The 21,924-nt window shown below is 38.2% G+C and overlaps 1 protein-coding gene across 3 annotated transcripts in view; it reads right to left on the bottom strand.

Annotated features, from left to right (window-relative positions):
* The window catches only part of atxn1a (ataxin 1a), a 130,972-nt gene that overhangs the window by 4,917 nt on the left and 104,131 nt on the right, over positions 1-21,924 (bottom strand). For 2 of the 3 annotated variants that reach the window (XM_067426713.1, XM_067426712.1), the window contains one exon: positions 1,317-3,422. In XM_067426713.1, the coding sequence (XP_067282814.1) occupies positions 1,317-3,101 (1,785 nt within the window). In that variant the 5' untranslated portion in view covers positions 3,102-3,422. Of the gene's footprint in view, positions 1-1,316; positions 3,423-10,805; positions 10,944-21,924 lie in introns of those variants that run through there. The other variant, XM_067426714.1, reaches the window with a different exon arrangement.

Consider the following 21,924-nt stretch of genomic DNA (forward strand, 5'->3'; position numbering starts at 1 on the left):
AAAGTAAAGAAGATCCCTGGGTATTTGTAAAAGGCATAAAGATTGTTTTCAGTGAGTAATGTTAAATATTAAATAATACTTTTTAAAAAAATTGTATTTATTTTAAATAATTAAAATAATATTTGGATACCATCTGCATGTTATAAAAATGTCTTTAAGGGGCAAAATATACTGCCATGTATTTCCACCTCTTAGGACAGCAGGATTCAAATGACTGGGATTCTAATGTGAATGATAACCTTAAAAAATGAACTGCATATACCTTATAATATACATTCCATAAAAATATACATATAAGCATTTGAAAAATCATTGCAGTTATGCAGTATGTACTGTCTGTTCATAGAGGGTGGGAAACATAAGCAATATTCTAGAAAACTTATTTATAACAATATAATTACAGGGGCTTAGTCAAGGGTCAATTCCATAAATTTATTTTTCTAATAAATTATTTTACTACCATTGTGCATTGTGCTCTGTACAATGATACTATACAAATGTATACCATTTGACCAATTTCTACTTTTATTTCTACCGATATATCGCCCACCCATATCCTTGTGTTAGTGTTAATTTTGTCACCTATTTTTAATTTAGTCTTAGTCTTAATCTTGTCCTAAATGTCCTTGTTAGTTTTAGTCATTCACATATCTTTTTATATTTAGTCAACATTTAGTCGACTAAAAGTCTCGTCATTTTAGTCTAGTTTTAGTCAAAAGACAAAAAACAAGTGTATCATAGTCAAGTTTTAGTTGACTACAAGTGTTGTCATTTTAGTTTAGTTTTAGTCTAAAGAAAACTCAATATTTCTTAGTCAAGCTTTAGTTAAAACATTTAAGTCTTTTTTACATAAATTATTTCTGAGATTATTTTGTAATACCATTTCAGTCAAATAGTGATTCACACATCTCAAATATTGGTTAAATGTCATAATTACCAGACAAAATACACTTGATAAATGATTTTTGTTGAATGAAACACTTAATATATAGCCTACTGTACATATAAGATATAAGGGAACATAAGTTTGCCTTTTTAGGAGCTATTTTAAACTTTTCTTGTGTTAAATTGTATTTGCTCGCATTCATTAATATTCACTTTTGTGTGCTTTTTGTGAGTCTTAGTCAGCAATTTTGGACATTGGTGCAGTCTCGTCATCGTCTCGTCTTAGTCATGAAAAAAGGTCGTTGACGAACATATTTTGTCTTGTTTGGTCTGACGAAATTAACACTACCTTGTGTACATTGGAAATAGATGCTCAGACTTGACATCAAACATTGCTACAGCAACTGTAAAGCAAAAATATATTATCCCACCTGTGAGCGATGTTCTCCTACAGCAAACTGAATAATAGCGAAGTTAGGAGTATGACTGCTGTCGATGCGCTCTACAGTGCTGGAGTCAATCTTCAGCTCATTGCTGATCTCAGCACTCTGAATGAAATCATCCGTCTTCAGGTCCTCCACCCGCTTCAGTTCCCCATCTGCCAACTGGATGATGGAGCCCTTTGTGAAGTAAGGAGGCAGCGAAGGGGCTGAGGGTGGCGGTGGAGTCGTCAGCAGGCTGGCAGGGGCTGGAACCACAGGCAGATGCAGCTGGGCTTGAACCACAGCTGCGGCAGGGTGGGAGTATGGGGCCGGAGGTTCAAAATTCTCCACTCTGGGGGCCGTTGAGGTGACGAAAGCATGGGGCAGTGCAGCAGACAAGGGCGTTGTGGTTGATGTAGCAGTAGCTTCGGTTCCACTTACTGGGATGATGACGGGCTGAGTTCCAGGGATGACCAGGTGCTGGGGTAGGCTGGTGTGGTAGCTGAGAGGTTGCTGGTGCCCTGTGCCGGCAATGTAACCAATGATGGGCTGCTGGGTGGGGTAGAAATTGGTGGAGGGAGGGCCCAGAGAGAGTGACTCTGTGGTATTATGTGTGGTCTGGATAACTGCATGGGGAGACAGTGTGGTAACTGCTCCCTTCAGATTGTCCAGAGGTGGAAGGGGAGGAGGAAATGAAAGGGTGGTAGAGGAGGAGCAACTGCGGGAGACAGGTTTGCCTACACAAATCCCCCCCTTTTCAGTGTGGGATGTTGGGGGAGGCAGCTTGTCTGGTGTACCTCCAGGATCAGCAACACTGGAGCTATGACTGTTTGGAACCAGCACCAACGAGGTCCGCATGGCTGCACTATCCTGCGCATATTCAGCAGGTAGCACCACATGCCGAGCCTCATAATGACGTGGGCTCTGCTGCTGGTGAATCTGGTGCTGATGGGAGGAACCCCCTTTGGCATTGCTGCCCTGCTTCCCTGCACTGGACTCAGGAGATGGACCAAAGCGTCTGTCCTTTTCCAACTCTCCGTTAAGTATCTCCCTGGGCCTTGTCTCCTCCCTCTTGGGTAAAAGCCCATCTGTGTACTGAACTAAGACCTGCGAGGGGCCACTGAGGGGGAACGTGTGGTGAGGGTGTAAATGTAGAGGCAAGTGAGCATGGGGTGATGGAGCAGTTCGGGGGGATACGCTTAGAGGAGAACCAGCAATTTGGACATATTGGGTGGAGTGGGCTAAAGAGGTGTTGTCAGTGGTGACCAGGCCTGAACGGCCCAAATGGTGGTGCTGGTCAATTTTGGATGCTGGAGAAAGCGTGCTGGCATAAACCTCACGTTGTGTGGTAGTGGTGGCAGCCGAATGAGAAACTAGCGGAGAAATGTAGCCAGCATATGGGTACGGAGAGCTGATGAAATGTAGATTGGGAGTCAGGGGTGTGTATTGGATGGTGCCAGCAGGCTGAGAGAGGGCTGACGTGTACACTCCAGGTATTGTGGTGACAGAAGGTGGAGCTCTGGTTGAGTGCGAGGATGAGGAAGGTGCACACTCAGCCGTTGCTGACAACGGCTTGTATTGAGGCCCATCCGATTCTGCGGAGGTGCTGATGTGTTGTCGCCCTCTGTCATGCCCACTTGCCAGACTGGCGAGCCATGCCAGGTTCCCCCCACGCTGGCTCTCACTCGCAGGCGCCATCACCATGGGCCTATCCTCTGAGGGTAGAGTGCTTGCTGGGATTTCACGCTTCTTTGGGGGAAGGCATTCATTGCTCCGCTCCTGGTTGGACTTCATGGTGCCTGAGAATCTTGTACCACAGTTTCAGGATGTTTCTTCCTCTTGTCTTTTTTCTCTCGCTCTTTTCCTCTCCCTCTTGGTCTCAGTTTGTCTTGCTAACAGAGTGTGCCCTCCCACTGATTTGGCTCGGAGCAAGGATGGGGATGGGGTAGAGAGGAGAGTGGTGGTGAGAGGGGATATGTCCTGTGCCTAAGGTTGGATGGACACAGATTTCAGTCTTAAGCAATGGAAGTCACACCTGCCGTGGGAGAGCGGTCCATGCAATTCATGTGGAATCATTTCCCTCTGAGAGCGAGTCTCCAGGACTGCAGGAAGAACCTGAAAAAAAGCAAATCGGACATAATTAAGGTGATTTTGTTTTAAGACAGATCTATAAACTTGTCAAGACACTTTAAATTAAAAAAGCTAGTTCAGTGCATTCAACAGTTTTTAAAAATATTACTATACATGTGAGTGGGCATCAGTATCTTGTGGATAAAACTCATTGTGTGCGTGTTTGGAGTATGTAAGTGGACCCCCTGGAGGGCAAGATGGAACACACAGTGTGAGCATCATTAATAATGAACCAGCACTCTGCACTCAGGGCCTATTTAAAGCCAGAGTAACACATTCACCATCATGCAACATACATTCACAAATTAGACTGGAAGCCCATCTACTATACTATGAAAATATGATATAAACATCTAAAAGTTGAAATGGAATAGCATTTGTAACCCATTTTACTTCTGTAATGAGTCATTTTTACAAAAAGGATATTCTAAGAGAAAAAGTGTAGGAAGGGATTATTTTATCCGTCATGAATTGACTGAATTGTGAAAAGTGGGTGTTTATATGGTATAATGGAGTAAGATTTGAATAGATGAATGACTTGCTGTTAGTAGAGGACTACTACAATCGTTTACAACCATACCTACATCAAGTTGATACCGATTGCAACTACATTGACCAACATGTCTTGGGTGGCATCAAACAAAAAGAAAGAGGTTAGAGAATAAGCAAGTCACATATTGATGCAAGATTACAAACGCATGCTATTACTTTGGATTTGGACTAATCGATTAATGAATGGACAAGTGTGTTATGAAAGTCTTTTTCTTCTCCCTCCCACTCCAGAGTGTATACACGTGATGAAACAGTGATGTTGTGCAGTGTTATGGCTTGTTTGACATTTCTCCCTGAGCTCTATTGATTGGACCCATTCAGCTGCGTCTGTTGTCCAGAACTGGTGGGAGGGTGGTTTTGCATGATAAACAGGCCCTGATGATTTAACAAGTGTCGCAGTGCTATAAAAGAGCAGGTCTGTATACCGGCTCATTTTTTGTGCGTTTGCAACACTTGCACAAAAGTAACTAAATGTACCATAGTATTACCATGAGGTTTTGGATATGTACAATTTAAGAATCATGTTTTTGGATACAGAAGTCTCCATGGTTTACTGGACAAGGCACCACAGTAACACTGTGTTTTTTTTTGGACATGTGCTATTATAATACTACATTTACAAAATACCATAAAATACCACACCTTTTGGACATGTATCAAAATAGTATTCTTGGACGTATCTTGGAGTAACAGGTATCAGATGGTAGTACTATGGTATTACTATATGATGCACCATACCGTCGCATTGCTCAATGGTAGTACTATGTTTATTTGGACATGGCAATACTATGATATTCTTTGAAGTATGTACCATGAAAAACCAGATAAATGCCATAGTATATGAATATGGTAATAATTTAGAACCATGATATATCAAATTTAGGGCCGGGACTTTAGCGCGTTAATTAAGATTAATTAATTACGTGACTTTAACGCGTTAATTAATTACGCAAAAAAAATATATATATATTAACCACACTTATTTTTGCACCGCGGAACGTTTTTCAATGAATGAGTTTCGATGGACCGATTATACTGGAACACCAACTAGCGCTCGCTCAGGAGTCACGACAACAACAAACCATGGGTGCGTCTCAATCAGCTCCCTAGTTCAGTAGTCAGGGCACTGATCAGGGAGTCAGCCCATTGACTTATGTCCTGATCAGTGCCCTGACTACTGAACTAGGGAGCTGATTGAGACGCAGGGCATGAGTGAACATGAACGAAGAAGCTGATGAGACTGCTTTGCTTGGCCCCGTGGATGGGAAATTTTATTTTAAAAAACGAAAGAATGGAAGCGTCGTCAAGAGCATGGTTGTGTGCAAGCTATACAACAAGGAATTTGGGTATCACCGCAGCACATCGAGCCTCAGATATCACAAATATGCTTTTGCTACACTTAATGGCAAACATTGCGCTGGTCTGCTGGACTGAAATAAATAAACTATATTTTGTTGATTAAGCTTAAGTATTCAGTCATTATTCAATGGTATAATAAAAATACATGTGAAAAATGACTTCTCATTGTTCTCAGGTCAAATATTTATATGCAATTAAAATGCGATTAATTTCGATTAATTAATTACAAAGCCTCTAATTAATTACATTAATTTTTTTAATCGAGTCCCAGCCCTAATCAAATTACCATGGTATTAGCATCTGATACCATCACTATAGTGTGCCTGTCAAACTTCATATCCTCAGACAATGTTTTAAAGGCCCCGTTCTTCACGCGTTTTCGAAGCTTTGATTATGTTTACAGTGTGCAATATAACATGAGTTCATGTTTCGCGTGTAAAAAAACCCGTTTTTTTTTTACTTATCTGAACAGCGCTGTTTTCTCTGTCCTAAAAACAGCCTGATGATTTCCTTGTTCTATGAAGTCCCTCCTTCAGAAACACGTAACGAGTTCTGATTGGGCCAGCGCTTCCCATGTTGTGATTGGACAGCAGCTTAGCGCACTTTGCCTGGAAAGGTCCCGCCTCTTACCATAACGGGGAGATGCAAGCACTGAATGCGCTCTTCTCCACGTGGGAGAGCAACAAGACCACGCCCCCTATTTTGCGTGTACTTGTGGGCGGAGGGTTAGTCAACAAACGGTTCTAGTGACGTCATTCATGAAGGAAGTGCAGCGGTGTAGTCCAAACCGGCCGTTCGCTGTAGGCTTAGAAAGGGAATTTCTGTTAAATTAAATATCTCGCTTGGCATTGAACTTTGAGCTTTATAATTTTACAAGTATTATTTATGCTCTAACAGCAACATTTCACACTAACTTAAGTTTGAAAGATGGAATCGTGAAAAACGGGACCTTTAAAATTGGACAAAAGAACCTTAAAAGTGTTGTAGGCGGTATCAAATATCAAAGTTTATATTTAGGTTCAGAAGGTCATGTCATCACTTAAATCAGACACAACAGCCCTCAGCTGATTACAAACAGCAGGAGTATGTCCTCTCTGTTTGCTCTCAAGTCAAAGTAGTGTAGAAAGGTTACACAACAGCTGAACATTATTGATTGACGCTATTGACATTGAGCAGGGTGTTTATTCTCAGCACTCTCTCAATCAGTGTTTCCTGCCTCTTTTTTCTACCCCCCACCCCACCCGTTACACTCTCATTCCTTCCCTTTGGCTCATATATCTTTTCATCTCTCTTTGCACCACCCCCAACCTCTCTTGTAAGTCTTTTTCCTTTACCATAATTTGATTCAGACAAGGGCAATCAAGCATGTTAATAACCCCATTATCATAATCATTTTAATTAATGATTTAAGTAATCATGCATGGTAGATGACAATATTATCCAGATGGTATTATAACTTACTCTAAAGGCAATTCTAGAGGTTTAAACTGGTCTCTGCCAGGTCCTTGAATGCTTGCGCTGAACTAAAACCTTTATTATGAGATTATATTTGAAAACTGATTAAAATGGTAATCAGTGATTCATTGTTCCCAGTTTGATGTACGATACGGCTCTGTTTAGTCTCTGCCTGCAAGAGTATATGATATATGCTTCCCCACTCTTCTGCATCTACTCAGCTACATATTATGCAAAAAGTACAATCAATAAGATATGAAAACTGTGTGGTGGTGGTGGTGGTGGGTAGCTTTGTTTGATTGTTTTGTTTTTTAGTACAGCTTCCCTTGTGTCCAATCTTCTTCTAGATAAGTGCATCTATTATATATATAAATAAAATGAGAAATTGTGTGAGGTCGGGGTCATAGCCTTGTGGGTAGCATTCTTAAATATTGACCTGATTTTGAGTCTCAGCTCAAATTCAGGTCAATATTTTCTCATTCAAAAAACTGTATATTATACAAGATCAAATAGGTACAAATCACAGACTTTTCTAATATATTTTATAATTATTACCTGTGATTTTTATAATCTCATATTAATTGCAAACATATATGGAATATTCCTAATTTTAAAAACGATTTTGTCACACCACAAGATGATTTATGTGAATTGCCAAAACTGTTTCAAATTAGTAAATTTGTTTAAAAAAAATATACATTTACACAAATCTATAAGTATATATATATATATATATATATATATATATATATATATATATATATATATATATATATATATATATATATATATATATATATATACACAAACACACACACTTAATTAAATTTTAACATAAATCTGGAGAGAGAAAAAAGTGAATGGATAAGTTCTTTGCAAAGTTCGACATCCAAGTTTCTGATCCTGTTTCCCTCTCTCCTCTCTACGATCCAATAAAGGCAAAAATTATAACTCAAAAAATTAATTGAGAAAAGAATGAGATCAAATTGTTTTTAAACTCTGTACATCACCAACACCAGGGATTAGGGGAAAAAAATATTACAACTCCAAATGACTCTTTCAGTCCATCAAATTGACAGATAACATTATAGTTATCGACTTCTATGGACAACCGTGACTCAACCCTATTTAGATTTAGGTAGGCCTACTACGAAAGCATGCAACCACTATATTTCAAAGAAAAGCAGAGCAAAAGAGAGAGAAAGCCACAGTATGAGAGAGAGAGGGAGGGCGTAGTATATTCTCAACTCAACTGACTGCAGGTTACACAATTCTTTAATGAATGCCTGATACTGCAGAGAGCCAGTTAGGATTAATGACACTGATGCCAATGGCTGGTATTTTGTGTACACACATACAAAAATGCCTCGGTGTGTCGCTGTGGTATCCCGGGGAAAGCCAAGTCCTAATCTTTCACAGTTGGGTCCTCTCAGCTCTGCCTGCTTATCCCTCAGGATTAAACCCAACACACACACACACACACACACACACACACACACACACACACACACACACACACACACACACACACACACACACACACACACACACACACACACACACACACACACACAGCAGGGAGGGAGCGAGCAATCTACTGACCTACATTAGTGAGAACACTATGCTACACCTATACACACACACACACTTGTAAAATAACAAGCACATAGCAACAGAAGACCAGCACAGAGGCTCATTCAAATTCTCATTAACACACACACGCAACACACACACACACACACACACACACACACACACACACACACACACACACACACACACCTCCTAACTGTAAACTAAGAGCGTAGTGAGTGTTGAGAGAGAGAGAGAGAGAGAGAGAGAGAGAGAGAGAGAGAGAGAGAGAGACTGCAGTGTAAAAGCCTTGTCAGCTGGATCTTGCTGAGCGCACTAGGAACAGAACAGTATCAGATGACCTGAAACCTAAACTTATTGTCCTCCATCAGCCCTGGCAACATTATGAATCACGTCCCCGGGGCCTCAGAGCCACGGAGAACCGGGGGACAAATCAGAGACATTAATCAAAGACATTCACTGTGAATCTATCACAGACATGAATGAGAGGAAGCATGGGCTCCCCAAATGCATTTCTCTCCATAAAACCCCACTCGCACCGCAATAATGCACCACAACAATACATGTCAGCTCTGCGGGCTGCATTAGTGGGTCAATGGGAGATGACCGTGAGGATGACAAGGTTTAAGTCAATATAACCTCAGCATTATTGACAAGAATGAAACTCTGCACACAAACGAACACATTGATTTAAAATGCAAACATATTTTAGATTTGGAAAAAAACTATCACAATAAAAATAAAACAATCGAGGGCAATATGAATATATAATGTATCCATTTATTTTTATACTCTTTAAATTAAATTATTTCAAACTGAATTTTTCAAAATTCTTTTTTTTTGGACATTATTAGTTAGTTTACATTTCCTTTAAACACAAAATAATGCAAATAAGGCTAATTTAAAATATGGATAAAACCTGTGAAAAGTGTTTTTATTTCATGCCAAATTCCTTCATATTAACACAGAATACATTGGGCCTTATTTTTATAGACTTAATTATATATATATATATACACTGTAAAAAAAAAGTTGTTTTTTGTTGGTTTAACTTAAAAAAGTAAGTAACCTGGTTGCCTTAAAATTTTGAGTTTATTGAAATAAAAAATTTGAGTTTAATAACATTTGTTTAATAAATAGAAACTCAAAATATTATTGTATCTGAACCGCATAAAAAATTGGATAAATAGCAAATAGCACTATTTTGGCATGTTTCACTGCGTCATCAGAAAAAACACACACACAATGACCCAATATGCTTACAAAATCTTTTAATAATATTTTAATAAAGGTTGTCGAATCTCAAAAAAATGTTCATTGTATTAACTCAAAATTTTAATTTTAATGAACGCACATTTTTTAAGGCAACCAGGTAACTTTCTTTCTAAATAATTTTTTACAGTGTATATATATATATATATATATATATATATATATATATATATATATATATATATATATATATATATATATATATAAAATGTATCCCTAAAAATACATATTTATATTAGAATATATAATATTATATTATATAGATGCATATAAATATAAAAGATGTATACTTATAATAATAAATAATACAATTATGTAAATAAACAAAATAATATACATTTATAATTAAATTTATTGTGTCTAATTCTTCAAAATCTCGAAGGAGCTGCCCACTTCATATGTACTGATAAATATCAATAGTACAAAAAAACGTTTAAAATTGCATCTAAAATGTTTAAAGGTGCTCACTACACAACCTTACTGTACCGTAGCCTCTTGCACACTTTTCTGAGGCGCTTTCCCTTTAAAAGGTGGGCAGATACTCACTAACTGTCCCAGTGCCTGAGCTCTACAGTGAACAGCACAGAAATGGATAGAGCGAGTGAAACGGAGACAGGTTGTAAAGTAGAAACAACAAAAGGAAAGAAGAAACGGAAACTCTCAGGTGTGAGAGAGAGAGAGAGAGCTTTGTAGCTGCACGAAGACGTGCAGCTGAATGACTTGCACTTTCAAGTCCAGAGATAATCATAAAGAACATGAATAACAAAGACAAGACAGAGAAACAGAGAATCTGTGCTAGAACTCTATAGTGTTTCTCTGTCATTAACGCTCATGTACCACTTCATCAATACCAAACCAGAGATGTGAACTCCTCATATCTTTTGGCATTATCATCAATCGACTCAAGAGTTTCGGAGTCTTAACACAAGCGATATGCACACATTGCACATAGTTTTAGCTTTTTTACTTTAAAAAGCAACTTGACGTGTTAATGTGTTTCACAAAGCAAAACTTGGATCTTTTTAAGTACTACCTGAAAGCTGCAGATATGCCCTTGGATACGGTTGAGAGGTGCTATACACAAACAGACATGCTTTGGAGTAAATCACAGTGTAGTGGGAGTGCGTTAAAGCTTACCTTGTTGTTCAGAGAGGCCATTTGAGTCGCTCTCTCAGTCTCTCCCCTGTTCCCACAGAAGCCAAACAGACGCAGAGACACCCTGACACCTTACTGAAGGTACAGCCGTGTGGCCGGCATGAACAATGGCCCTTCCTGCTCTAAGTCATGGCTGTGGTCAGGCACTGCCCCCTGCCCCGCCGGGCCCCGTGTGTCACACAGGCAGCGCTGAGCTCTGAGCCCTGAGCCCTGCCTGCAGCACTCAAACGTGCGTTATGCAAGGCCTCGCCAGGCCACCAGTTCTTCCCCTCCCTCTCCCTCTCCCTCGCTCTCTCACTCGCTCAGCTCCTCCCACTCCTCACCTCACTGCGCACCACCACCAGCTTCATCAGGTATTCATTCAAAAAAGGCTCATGCCAGCTGGCAGCATGCCCAGACCACACTGCTAAAGAAAGAGAGAGCGAAAGAATGAAAGAGACAGAATGAGGGAGGAGATCAGGGAGAGAGGGAGGGATGTACAGAAAGACAGAGGAGGGAGGTGAGGGAATGAGAGTACGAGGGAAATCGAGAGAGGTGGGGCGTAAAGAGAGTGATGGAGATTAAACCAGAGAGAGATAAAGAGATATTAGGCTGTTTCTAGAGGTTGGTTGTTTTCAACTTTTCACAAAAAAAATGTTTTATTGTTATTATTATTTATTGCTTTACTCTTTTTTATTAATCACAAAACTTCACAAAATCTATAATGAAACTATGACTTTCTAAATGAAGAGTAAAACAAGCATAAAGCATTTACTACTATAAATGCTTTATTTTAGGGTCGATTTTGAAATGTTTTTGAAGGTCTGCATTTATTTGATCAAAAAATACAGTATTCATTCCTGTGATGGGAAAACTGAAAATGTCAGCTGATTTGGTGCTCAAGAAACATTTCTTATTATTGTCAATTTTGAAAACAGCTGTGCTGCTTAAAGGGTTAGTTCACCCAAAAATGAAATTGATGTCATTAATAGTTTTGTGGAAACCATGGTACTTTTAAATATAAATATTTTTTATTTATTTTGAAAAATTTGAATGCATCCTTGTTGGATTAAAATATTAAGCTCTATATCAAAAAAGAGACCCAAATGTTGTTATTGTATAAATAAAATATAATATTTTATAATATATAACATATACTCAAATTACAGCTGTGGCATCATACGTGTTTACCAAGAACACAAAACTATCAGTATCAAGCAAAAACATAAAAATAAAAAATAAAGGAGAATATCACTTATAAACTGAATATTTTGTATTTTAAGGTGTCCTTGTTACAGTGTAATTATATATTTACATAGTTATTGAGTAATGTTAATTAAAGGAAGTGTATGTAAGATTGTGGCCCAAACTGGTACTGCAATCACTATCCCCTCCCCCCGACTCGAGGTTGCCAGATATGCTGCAGGATCCAGCAGGAAGGTTTATAGCTGCAGCTGTGGGGACTAGAGCAGAGCTGGCAACCCAGATGCCCAAACACTACTGACTTCATGATTGGTCGATAGGTGGAGGGTGGAGCTTCAGGCCAAAACACAACATGACAACATCAGTTGAGGACTGTAACAACAACATTTAAATGACAATATCCTGGCCAGACTACTGTTCTCAGAGATAGAAGTATTTAAAATTTACATGATTTCTTAATGTTTAGTGACACATCAGGGCCATTTTATGATTAATTGAAATACATTTCTTAAATACAGTTCCTTTAAAGGGACAGTTTGATTACACTTTATTTTATAGTGTCATTGTTACAGTGTAAATATATATTTAAGCACTGAGTAACATTAATTAACTACATGTACTTGGGGTTAGGGTAGGATTAGGGTTTGGTTGAGGGTTAGTTGCATGGAATTATGCATAATTTACTGTTATAACTATGGTAGTACATATAACATATGAAAAAAGAACACTGTTTAATTTAGAATTTTTTTAACATGTTACCGACAGTTAATTCTGTCATTTACTCACCCTTAATTTCGTATATTTTGAATAATGTTGGCCAGAACCAATTGACATAGTATGGAAATAAATACTATAGACGTCCATGGTGTTTCACCACTGTGTGGTTACAAATATTCTTCTGAAATATCTTCCTTTGTGTTCAACAGAAAAATCACATTTATACAGGTTTGGAACAACTTTAGGACAAGTAAATTACATAATTTTCGGTCCCACTTTATATTAGGTGGCCTTAACTACTATGTACTTAAAAATAAAAATAAAAAATAAGTACAGTGTACTTATTCTGCTCATATTATATTGCAAAACACTTGCAATACAATATGAGCAGAATAAGGAGGGGTGTCCAGAGTGAGAGAGGAAATGCACGCCCATAAACACTCTCTCAGGTGCAGATCCAGTCGTCTGAGCAACACTTCTGTGGCGCCGCGCTCCACTTTATTCCTATGGGTGACGTCGAGCGACTTCAACGCTTCAGCACAGCATTCCTGGAAGGCAGCGCTGCATTTGAATCGATTTGAACACAGAAATGACAAGAAGCATCACATCACGCATCAGTCGCGTCGCAAAAGTGGATCTCCACGGTCACTGCTGAAGTGAAGTAAAGAAGTGTGTTTTTGAAGGAGAGGTCCCAGCGATAAAGGTTCACGGTCCTGCTTTGGAAGCAGCCGGTGAGTAAAACTGCTTCAAATGTCTATGCTGTTGGCTATGGTTGCGTAAGTAAACATCAGTAAACAACACGATCGTGTATAACGTTAGTTAATTTATCAATGGAGCATGCGATCTATGGTGTGTGTTTAAATACATTTGTTTAGCTGACCACTATAGGTGTCATTTTGTTTATTGTAAAACCACCCAAACATAAACCTAGCGTTCTCACAAAGTGCGCTTCTTCATTCAAATGCGCTAACGGTTACTCCATTGTTGTTCTATGTATAAAGTTACACTACTCTGACGTGCAAAACCGTTTTGCTTGCTACTGCTAAGGTTTAGTCGCATACAATAGTCCATAAACCGAATCATGTCCTCATAAACTGTGAGTAAACACACACAAATGTTGACAGTCCACTAAATACAGTACATACCACAGAGACGGACGTCCTGCTGTTGGTGTTTCTCCTGTTCAATTTATTTCAGCCTCCGGATCTGATTCTGGATCATATCTGTATTAGTTGAATCTGATTTAGGGTAGCGTTTTCTTCTCCACGCTTGAGGACGTCACCGCTTTGTGCGCGATCGTCATTCTTTAGCTCCGCCCACACAATACGCCGCTCGTTTTTTTCCGGAAAGACCCGGTACAGCCTTTATTTTCTTTTATAAATATAATAAAACTAAAGACTTTTCGGAGATATGAAGGATGCAATACTACTCTATAGGCACTCAAGATTGACTGAAACTGAGTGTTTCACCCCCCCCCCCCCCCCCTTTAGGTGTAAGGAAAGTCTCATTATAAATGTAATTACGCAAATTAAAATACAGATGAAATTACATGCAGGTTTAAAAAAAAAATTAAAATACAATGTAAAAGCACACTGTAAAAGTGTGTCAAATTATTGGTTCAAATGTTAGTACATAGTTAAGGCCACCCAATATAAAGTGGGCATGAGTTTTAATTTTTGGGTGAACTACCTTTAACAACATGTACTTAATATAGGGTTAGGAACAGGGTTTGCTTTGAGTTAATTGCATGATGTAATTACTGTTATTACTATAGCAAGTACATGTAACGTGTAACAAAGACATTAAAATAAAGTCTAACATATATATTTTTAATTGTGCATAATTTCTAGTCATACAGAGTATTTTTAACTGTTCTCTTTAGGTTATAAACAATATGAAATTAGCCTTGGCAAGACTAATACCATTTTAATGCAAAAATGTAATTTCCACCACAGACATTTCCATCTCAAAATGATGTCAAACACAATGCATCATTAAAGACGTGCTGTAATTAACTAGTCAAAAGTGTATTCAAAAGGAGTTCTTTCACTAAAAGTCAAAAGTGCTTCATAGCTGAAAAAAAATAGACAAACTACTAGACGGGTGAATATGCCCTCTCCCTTATGTATGCAGTATGCACTCCCACACACGACACTAATCATTTCAGCAGAAGAGTACACATAAACACAGACCCACACACACTTCCACGGAGAGCCACGGCGTTCCCTGGATTAGAAGCTCAGGTGAGCTCAATGAAAGAACAAGGACATCGCAATGATAATCCTGTACAGCAACATATCACATAAATGAACTCTGAACTTCTTTGTTTCTGCTCAATTTAAAAATCAAAAATCAAATGGCCTAAAAACTCTAGAGAGAACTGTTATACAGCTTCTGCAGTTCTGTTAACTCACCAGCAGGTGGTGCTAGAGAAAACACAGTCTCAGATTCATAGCTAAAGGCTAGAGTTTGTTTAGCTGACCTAGTTAGCTATGCTGTTTTGATAAATATATATTCTGCTCATTGGTGGGGAGGATAGTGCAGTAAGAGCGGACAAGAGAAATGTTTCCTATAAAGGAAAAAAAGAGATTCACTCTCAAAAATAAAGGTAATTGATTTTAATTTCGTTCCAAGAAGAACCTTTAACATTTCCATTGCACAAAAGGCTCTTTATAGACAAGAACTCTATAAACTTTACACTAAGAAAAAACCTCTTTTTGTACCTTTATTTTCACTGTAAAAAAAGAGATTTGATCAATAAGTTACATTGCTTTAACTGCTTTAAGCAATTTTCAACTTTTTTATAGGTTATAAAAGATTCAGCACATTCAAGTCAGTTTGATAATTTAAGTTGAAATAACTTAAACATCAAAGATGATTGAACTTAAATGTTGATCGAGTTTGGACTCTTTGACAGAGTATTTCTGTGCCATACATTCCTTCAGGATTCAAACAAGTTTCTGAACATTATTTTTTCCAAAAATGTATGTCATAGAACTCATTCTATTGACACTTCTCCCTGAGCAGGAGCGCACATCAACCAGAGCGAGAGCAAGAGCATGTCCAGCCTTTTCAGCCAATTTTGTCACAATGTCACTAAAGAAGTGTGTTTTTGGTTGTGAGGGAAAGATAACCTTGCTAAGTTGACCAAAAAACCCAATGTTAAGGAAACAGTGGATGCAGTTTGTTTCGGGGTCAGAAACGGAGTGTGTTTGTTTGTTTGCTCCCGGTCACGAGTGGAAACCGCAGGCGGTGAGTGAAACTGTATCAAATGTCTGTTTTGTTGGCAATCGGCGTGTAAGGGCTTATAATATAAACAACACCACTGTATAGTGAATCGAAAGTTATCCTGGGATAATGTCATGATGTGTGCTCGTGACTCCGCCCACAGCACGCCTTCACGAGTTTCTGGAAAGAATCAGTACAGCGTTAGCCTGACAAGCCAGACCCACATCAAGATGTTTGGTCTGGAAACTCACCATAGACAGGGCTCAATCCGAGGGGCGGGATAAACGGTTGTCTTTCAAACTCCCTCTGCACGCAATAGGATAGCGCTACACCAACCAGAGCAACGAAGGTGAAGCAGAGCTCGCTGACTGATTAAACATTCGCCGTATCGGTCGGCTAAACTCCGAACACATCTTCCCTTTTTAAGAATGACTTCAGTGCCGTTCTTTGTTCTTTTCTCAGAGAAAAGCTTAACTCCAAGTCTTCCAGAATCGCAGTCAAAGCTGATTTGAAAGACCGCCGCCGTTCGCCAGTTTCTGTGTTTACTAGAAGCACGCAAACGCAACTCGGCCGTCGTCATTATGGCCCCGCCCGCCGACTCTATACACGATGTTTTTGGCCCGTCCAGATTGTGAGGAATACAGCTCAGAAGGGTATTGAGAGTTCCTAGACGACACTTGCGGGCAGATTAAATTTGCTGCCGCTAGGGTGCGTCTAGATTTCTAGGCTAGTACAGAGATTACTACTAGAGTAATGTCAAGAGTATGTCTTTTACAAATATGATAAAACGAAAGTCTTTTTAGAGATATCAAGGATGCAATACTACTCTATAGGTTTTCAAGATTAACACAAGATAAGTGACGTATGTTGAACGAAGCACAGAACTCTGTGAGAAGAAGATGAGTGTAAACGATCTTTGCCGGTGTTGTAAAAAGAATTTCACGATACACAGAGTACTTACCAACACAATCATCATTTTTGAGAGAAATAGTAAAGGTGAATGCATATACAAAGTTGTCTCTATTTAGAATTAGAACAAATTCAACCGAAGTGCTCTTGGTGATGTGGATGATTACGTTACTGTTGATCATCTGTCCAGCCCGCCCTGACAATTTGATCGGTCCAAACAGCTCTGGTTCGAGCATAGTTGCTTTCAAACGGATCAAGTCCAGACAAACTTCTGGACCTCAAATGTTGTGGAATTACTAAACTAGTGTAAATTCATGGAAAAATAGGGTCTAAACAAACACACAAGGGATGCTCAGAACTATGTGAATGATGCTTGCTGAAGTTCTGCGTGCGCGGAATCCATGTGGGCCTGCCGTTGAGTCAATTTAACGCACGGCTGAACGCGTCCCTATGGGCTGTGTTATGGAAAGCATGAGGCAGTCAGAGGTTGTCAGTGCTTTGAGCTCGGGCTCGGTCATTAATGCGAGTCAATTTGAAGCGCTGCGCATGACGGGCACGCAAGGAGTTCCCTTGTTAGGCAAAGGAGTGCGTGCTGTTTACAGAACCGCAGTCAACAAAACAAGCAGCACGGGAAGGTCTGTCTGTTGTCGTGGCAACAAATTAGCTATGCTTACCATTTCTGGGCCTTTAGGGTAATTCAATTAGTTTTCATGTGTTTACTCTGAAGCGCGTGCAGTCACCTGAAAGACTGATAAATGGACGGGGGAAGAGAGAAACAAAGACACAGACAAGAGATTATGAGGACAGACAGAAGAGTAGGATAAAAAGGCTGCAACTGCTAACTCCCTGATAACAAAACATCCCCTCTTTTGCAGGAGATGAGTCTACTCTTTACAGCGGAGAACATCTTTCTCCTCTCTACAGATTGCAGTCATTAGGTAGGAGAAAGAGAGCACATTTAAGGTGTAGAATTCAGAACAGCTTTAATTCCTCTTGGAATGCTGTCATACAAGTTGTTATATTGCACATTATTCAAGAAAGACTTTCAGTAATTAGACTGTGAAACTAAAATGTTTAGCAACTGACAACCAATCATAAACTAACTGATGTCTCGTTAATTATGCATGAGCTTTGTACAGTTCCCGTTTCTAGTTTCGACATCTGAGGGAAGTTAAAAGGGTCTGACACAACAGTGCTGGCAGTATGCGCAACTGGAGAGACACAGAAACATATGATATGATGTTCATTTTAAGATGACCAGAGCGTTCCGCTGTGCTGTACTTGTCCAATCAATGTTATTAATAGTTTAAAAACGTTAACCCCAGAGTTTACAGTGTTTAGTGAATTATCGAAACCCTGGATTATTATAATTACGACATGGCAAATCTCTGTTCATTTGAACAAGCTGTTCAAATATTCATAAGGATTTGTTTATATGGTAATGCGCACAAACAGGATCTATATTTCAATATATTTCAAAATTAATAGTACAGGTAACACTGTTAATATAATATAATAAATATAATATAATGAATATAATATAATAAATATAATATAATATAATAAATATAATATAATATAATTAATATAATATAATATAATATAATATAATATAATATAATATAATATAATATAATATAATATAATATAATATAATATAATACAATATAAGTACGACATGGCAAATCTCTCAGAGCTGTTCAAAATATTCGTTTAGTTATTCGGATTTGTTTATATGGTAATGCGCAAAAACAGGATCTATATTTCAATATATTTCAAAACTAATATCACAGGTAACACTGTTAATATAATATAATATAATAAATATAATATAATATAATGAATATAATATAACAATGTAATACAATACAATTAATATAATATAATATATTATAATATAATATAATTAATATAATATAATATAATATAATATAATATAATATAATATAATATAATATAATATAATATACATTTTAGATTAATCATTTCAAGTGTAAAAGCCTGATGGTTTCAACATGGAAAGCATAATCCCAGGGTGCATCTGGTCTTGAAATCATCCAACCTAATGGCTCTAACATGGTGGATGCCCGGACTATCACAGGCACATCTATTTTAAACAGTTTCTTTTATTATATTACTTGGAAAGCCGAGTTAAAATCATATCCAAGCACCACGTGGTTTTATACTTGGCACGTGCTGCTAATCACAGTAGGCTATGTAAAAAATGCAGGGATGAAAAGATATAAATGTATACAGCAATATGCACATACACAAAGTCTTGTATAATTCTGCTTCTAAAAATAGTCATAGTTCTGTTTGCCTAATGCACAAAATGATTGGTTTCATATCCCACCGAATGCTCAGATGTGATCCACTCTTGCCGCTTGCCAAAGAATTTGTTCTATCGGTGTGAATCTGACGGTGCAGTGATTTAAAAATCCACTCAAATCAAACTTCACAGGAAAGCTCTGCACCATTCAGTGGAATGTAACCACCCTCTCATGGCCAGATGTGTCCTTTTACATGCACGCACGCTGAATGCTTTCAGACTGATATGCATTTTCACAAGCAGACCTGAATAGCAGCGAGCCTTTGATCGCACCTGCACGAGAGAGCCTGGCTGTGACTCCCTCCGACTGTCTGCCGTTCAGCTGTGGCTTCCCTCTCTCTGCTTCGGTGTCGCTGTGAACTCGAGATGTGTCGCCAAGGAGACACATGAAAGGCTCTATACATACGCACAACGCGCACCCACGCATACATATGTGCATGAAAGAGGTCTCCCGCACAAAACTCCCTGCATGCACGTTGCATACTACATTACATTTGAAGGCATAATCCAATAATACAGTATAAAAATCTGCCATCATTTAATTACACTTATGTCATTCCAAACCTATGTGACCTACTTTCTTCTGTGGAACACAAAAGGAGATATTTTGAAGAATGTCCTGGCTGCTCTTTTCTGCATATGAAAGTGAATGGGGCTTGTAATACTTTTATGATCATTTTAGTGTCATATTGGAGTTTGACATCCCCAGTCCCCATGTGAATTATTCCTTTAGCCCGGTATCTCCTTCTCTCAATCACTTCTATGATCATGCGGAACATTCTCCCCTGCTTGTATCACCGTCATCTGGCACTAACAACCCAACAATGACTCATTAGCTGGGTGAATAGACAGATTGGCAAAGAGAGAGCAGCGCCACAGTAATACCCAGCATGCCCAGCAGCATTACAGAGTGAAGCATTAACCCCATACTGAGCCCTAAGGGGAGAGGAATGGCTGCAGATTAACTTTATGTGCTTTTTACTGAAGTGCCCGCAGCAAAATGTGATGGCCGAATGTTGAACTAACACTAGACTGCAACACCTCAGGAAGAACAAAAGTAGTCAGCTCTTGGTTGTGTGAGTGTGGGTTGTGCACTATTCAGAATAAAATGGAGAAGGCTTTTTCAATTGCAATTCAGTGCCTGTAGAATTGTAAATAAACTTTGAAATTAAATTGAAATTCAAAGAATTTCATGCTGTCGTCAGTGTTGTTTTTAATATTACTTTGTGTTTGTCTGTATAATTGATCCTTATCAAATATACAATATGGGATATTTCCAAAAACATTATAAACATATTAATATAATAAGATTTTATGAAATATTTATTATAAACTTACATTAATTATGACAAAATAATGAATGTTATTAATGGTGTTCTTTTGAAGTTTCTATTTAAAGAATCCTGGAAGAAAAAAAACGGTTTCCACAAAAATATTAAGCAGCACAACTGTAATAATAATAAATGTTTCTTGAGCACCAAATCATCATATTAGAATGATTCATGAAAGAACAAATTCTGACACTATAGACTGGAGTAATGATGCTAAAAAAATGTTTTTTTTATATTACAATAATAATAATAATTAAAAAATGTTTATTTTACACAATATTACTTGTTTAGTTAAATAGATCAAAAAAATAAAAGTTTCAAAAACATAAAAAAAATCTTGACACCAAAGGCACGCACACACACACACGCACACACGCACACGCGCACACACGCACACAGAAAAAGATTTAAAAGGCAATTTTAATATTAAAATCTGTTTTGAAAGCTATTCATTGATTTAACATTTGTTTAGAAGTTTACAAAAATGACAATTCATGTCAAATCACAAGATGTGAGGGGAAAAAAACAGGAACCTATACAGATATAGTTAGTCAAAATGTATCATGCAGTTCATCATGTTTTGTTACACCAAATATGATCTTGCCAAACAAAAACAAAAAAGTCTTTATAACTACATTCTTTTTCCAATTTAAAATGTATGCCCAACCTTGTTGATATGTCTCTATTGCTGTATGCTCTCTCATTCTCTCTTTCTGATAAGTGCAATACCGTGTGTGTATGTGTGTGTGTGAGTAGAGTGAGAGAGGGCTGGGATGAAACCGTAGCAGACCAAAAACTCAGACCTGGCTTTGGTTATTCTCTCTCAATGCCAAGTCTGAGGGTGTAACTATAAATGAGAGTGAGGGAGGTCTCTGAGGTCAGCCCAGTCAGTGAACAAAAATACTCACATACGTTTACCTAGCTAAACGAGTATAAAACATAGATATAGCTAATAATAATTACCACGGACTAACCCTCACTCAAACCCACTGGAGCTCAACTTTCTAGTATGTGGGTGGAAAGCCAGGGATAGGCAAGCTCCAGAAATATATATGTTTTTGCATTAAATAATGGTTTTGTTCTTGGCGGACAACGCTGCTGCTGTTGATTATTTCTGCCGCTGCAGAGCAAGTATTGACTTGCTATTGCGAATAGACAGACATGGTGTTGTGAGCATGTAAAATATGCTGCTGCTGCATAGACATACATAAATCCTATAGCAAATGTAGGCAGGTGGAGCTGGAGAAGGTGCAGGGTTTCAGAGGAACTATGATATAGCGCACTGCAGGACTAGCATATACAGCAAACACTAAACCAGACTATTTAGCACCTTCTAGAGTTTCATGACTGAACTAGATATAAGAATATATAAAGAAATGTCCCTTTTTAAGGTCACAACTCCATA

The sequence above is a fragment of the Pseudorasbora parva genome, chromosome 19 (assembly GCF_024679245.1).
Source record: "Pseudorasbora parva isolate DD20220531a chromosome 19, ASM2467924v1, whole genome shotgun sequence".
NCBI lineage: Eukaryota > Metazoa > Chordata > Actinopteri > Cypriniformes > Gobionidae > Pseudorasbora > Pseudorasbora parva.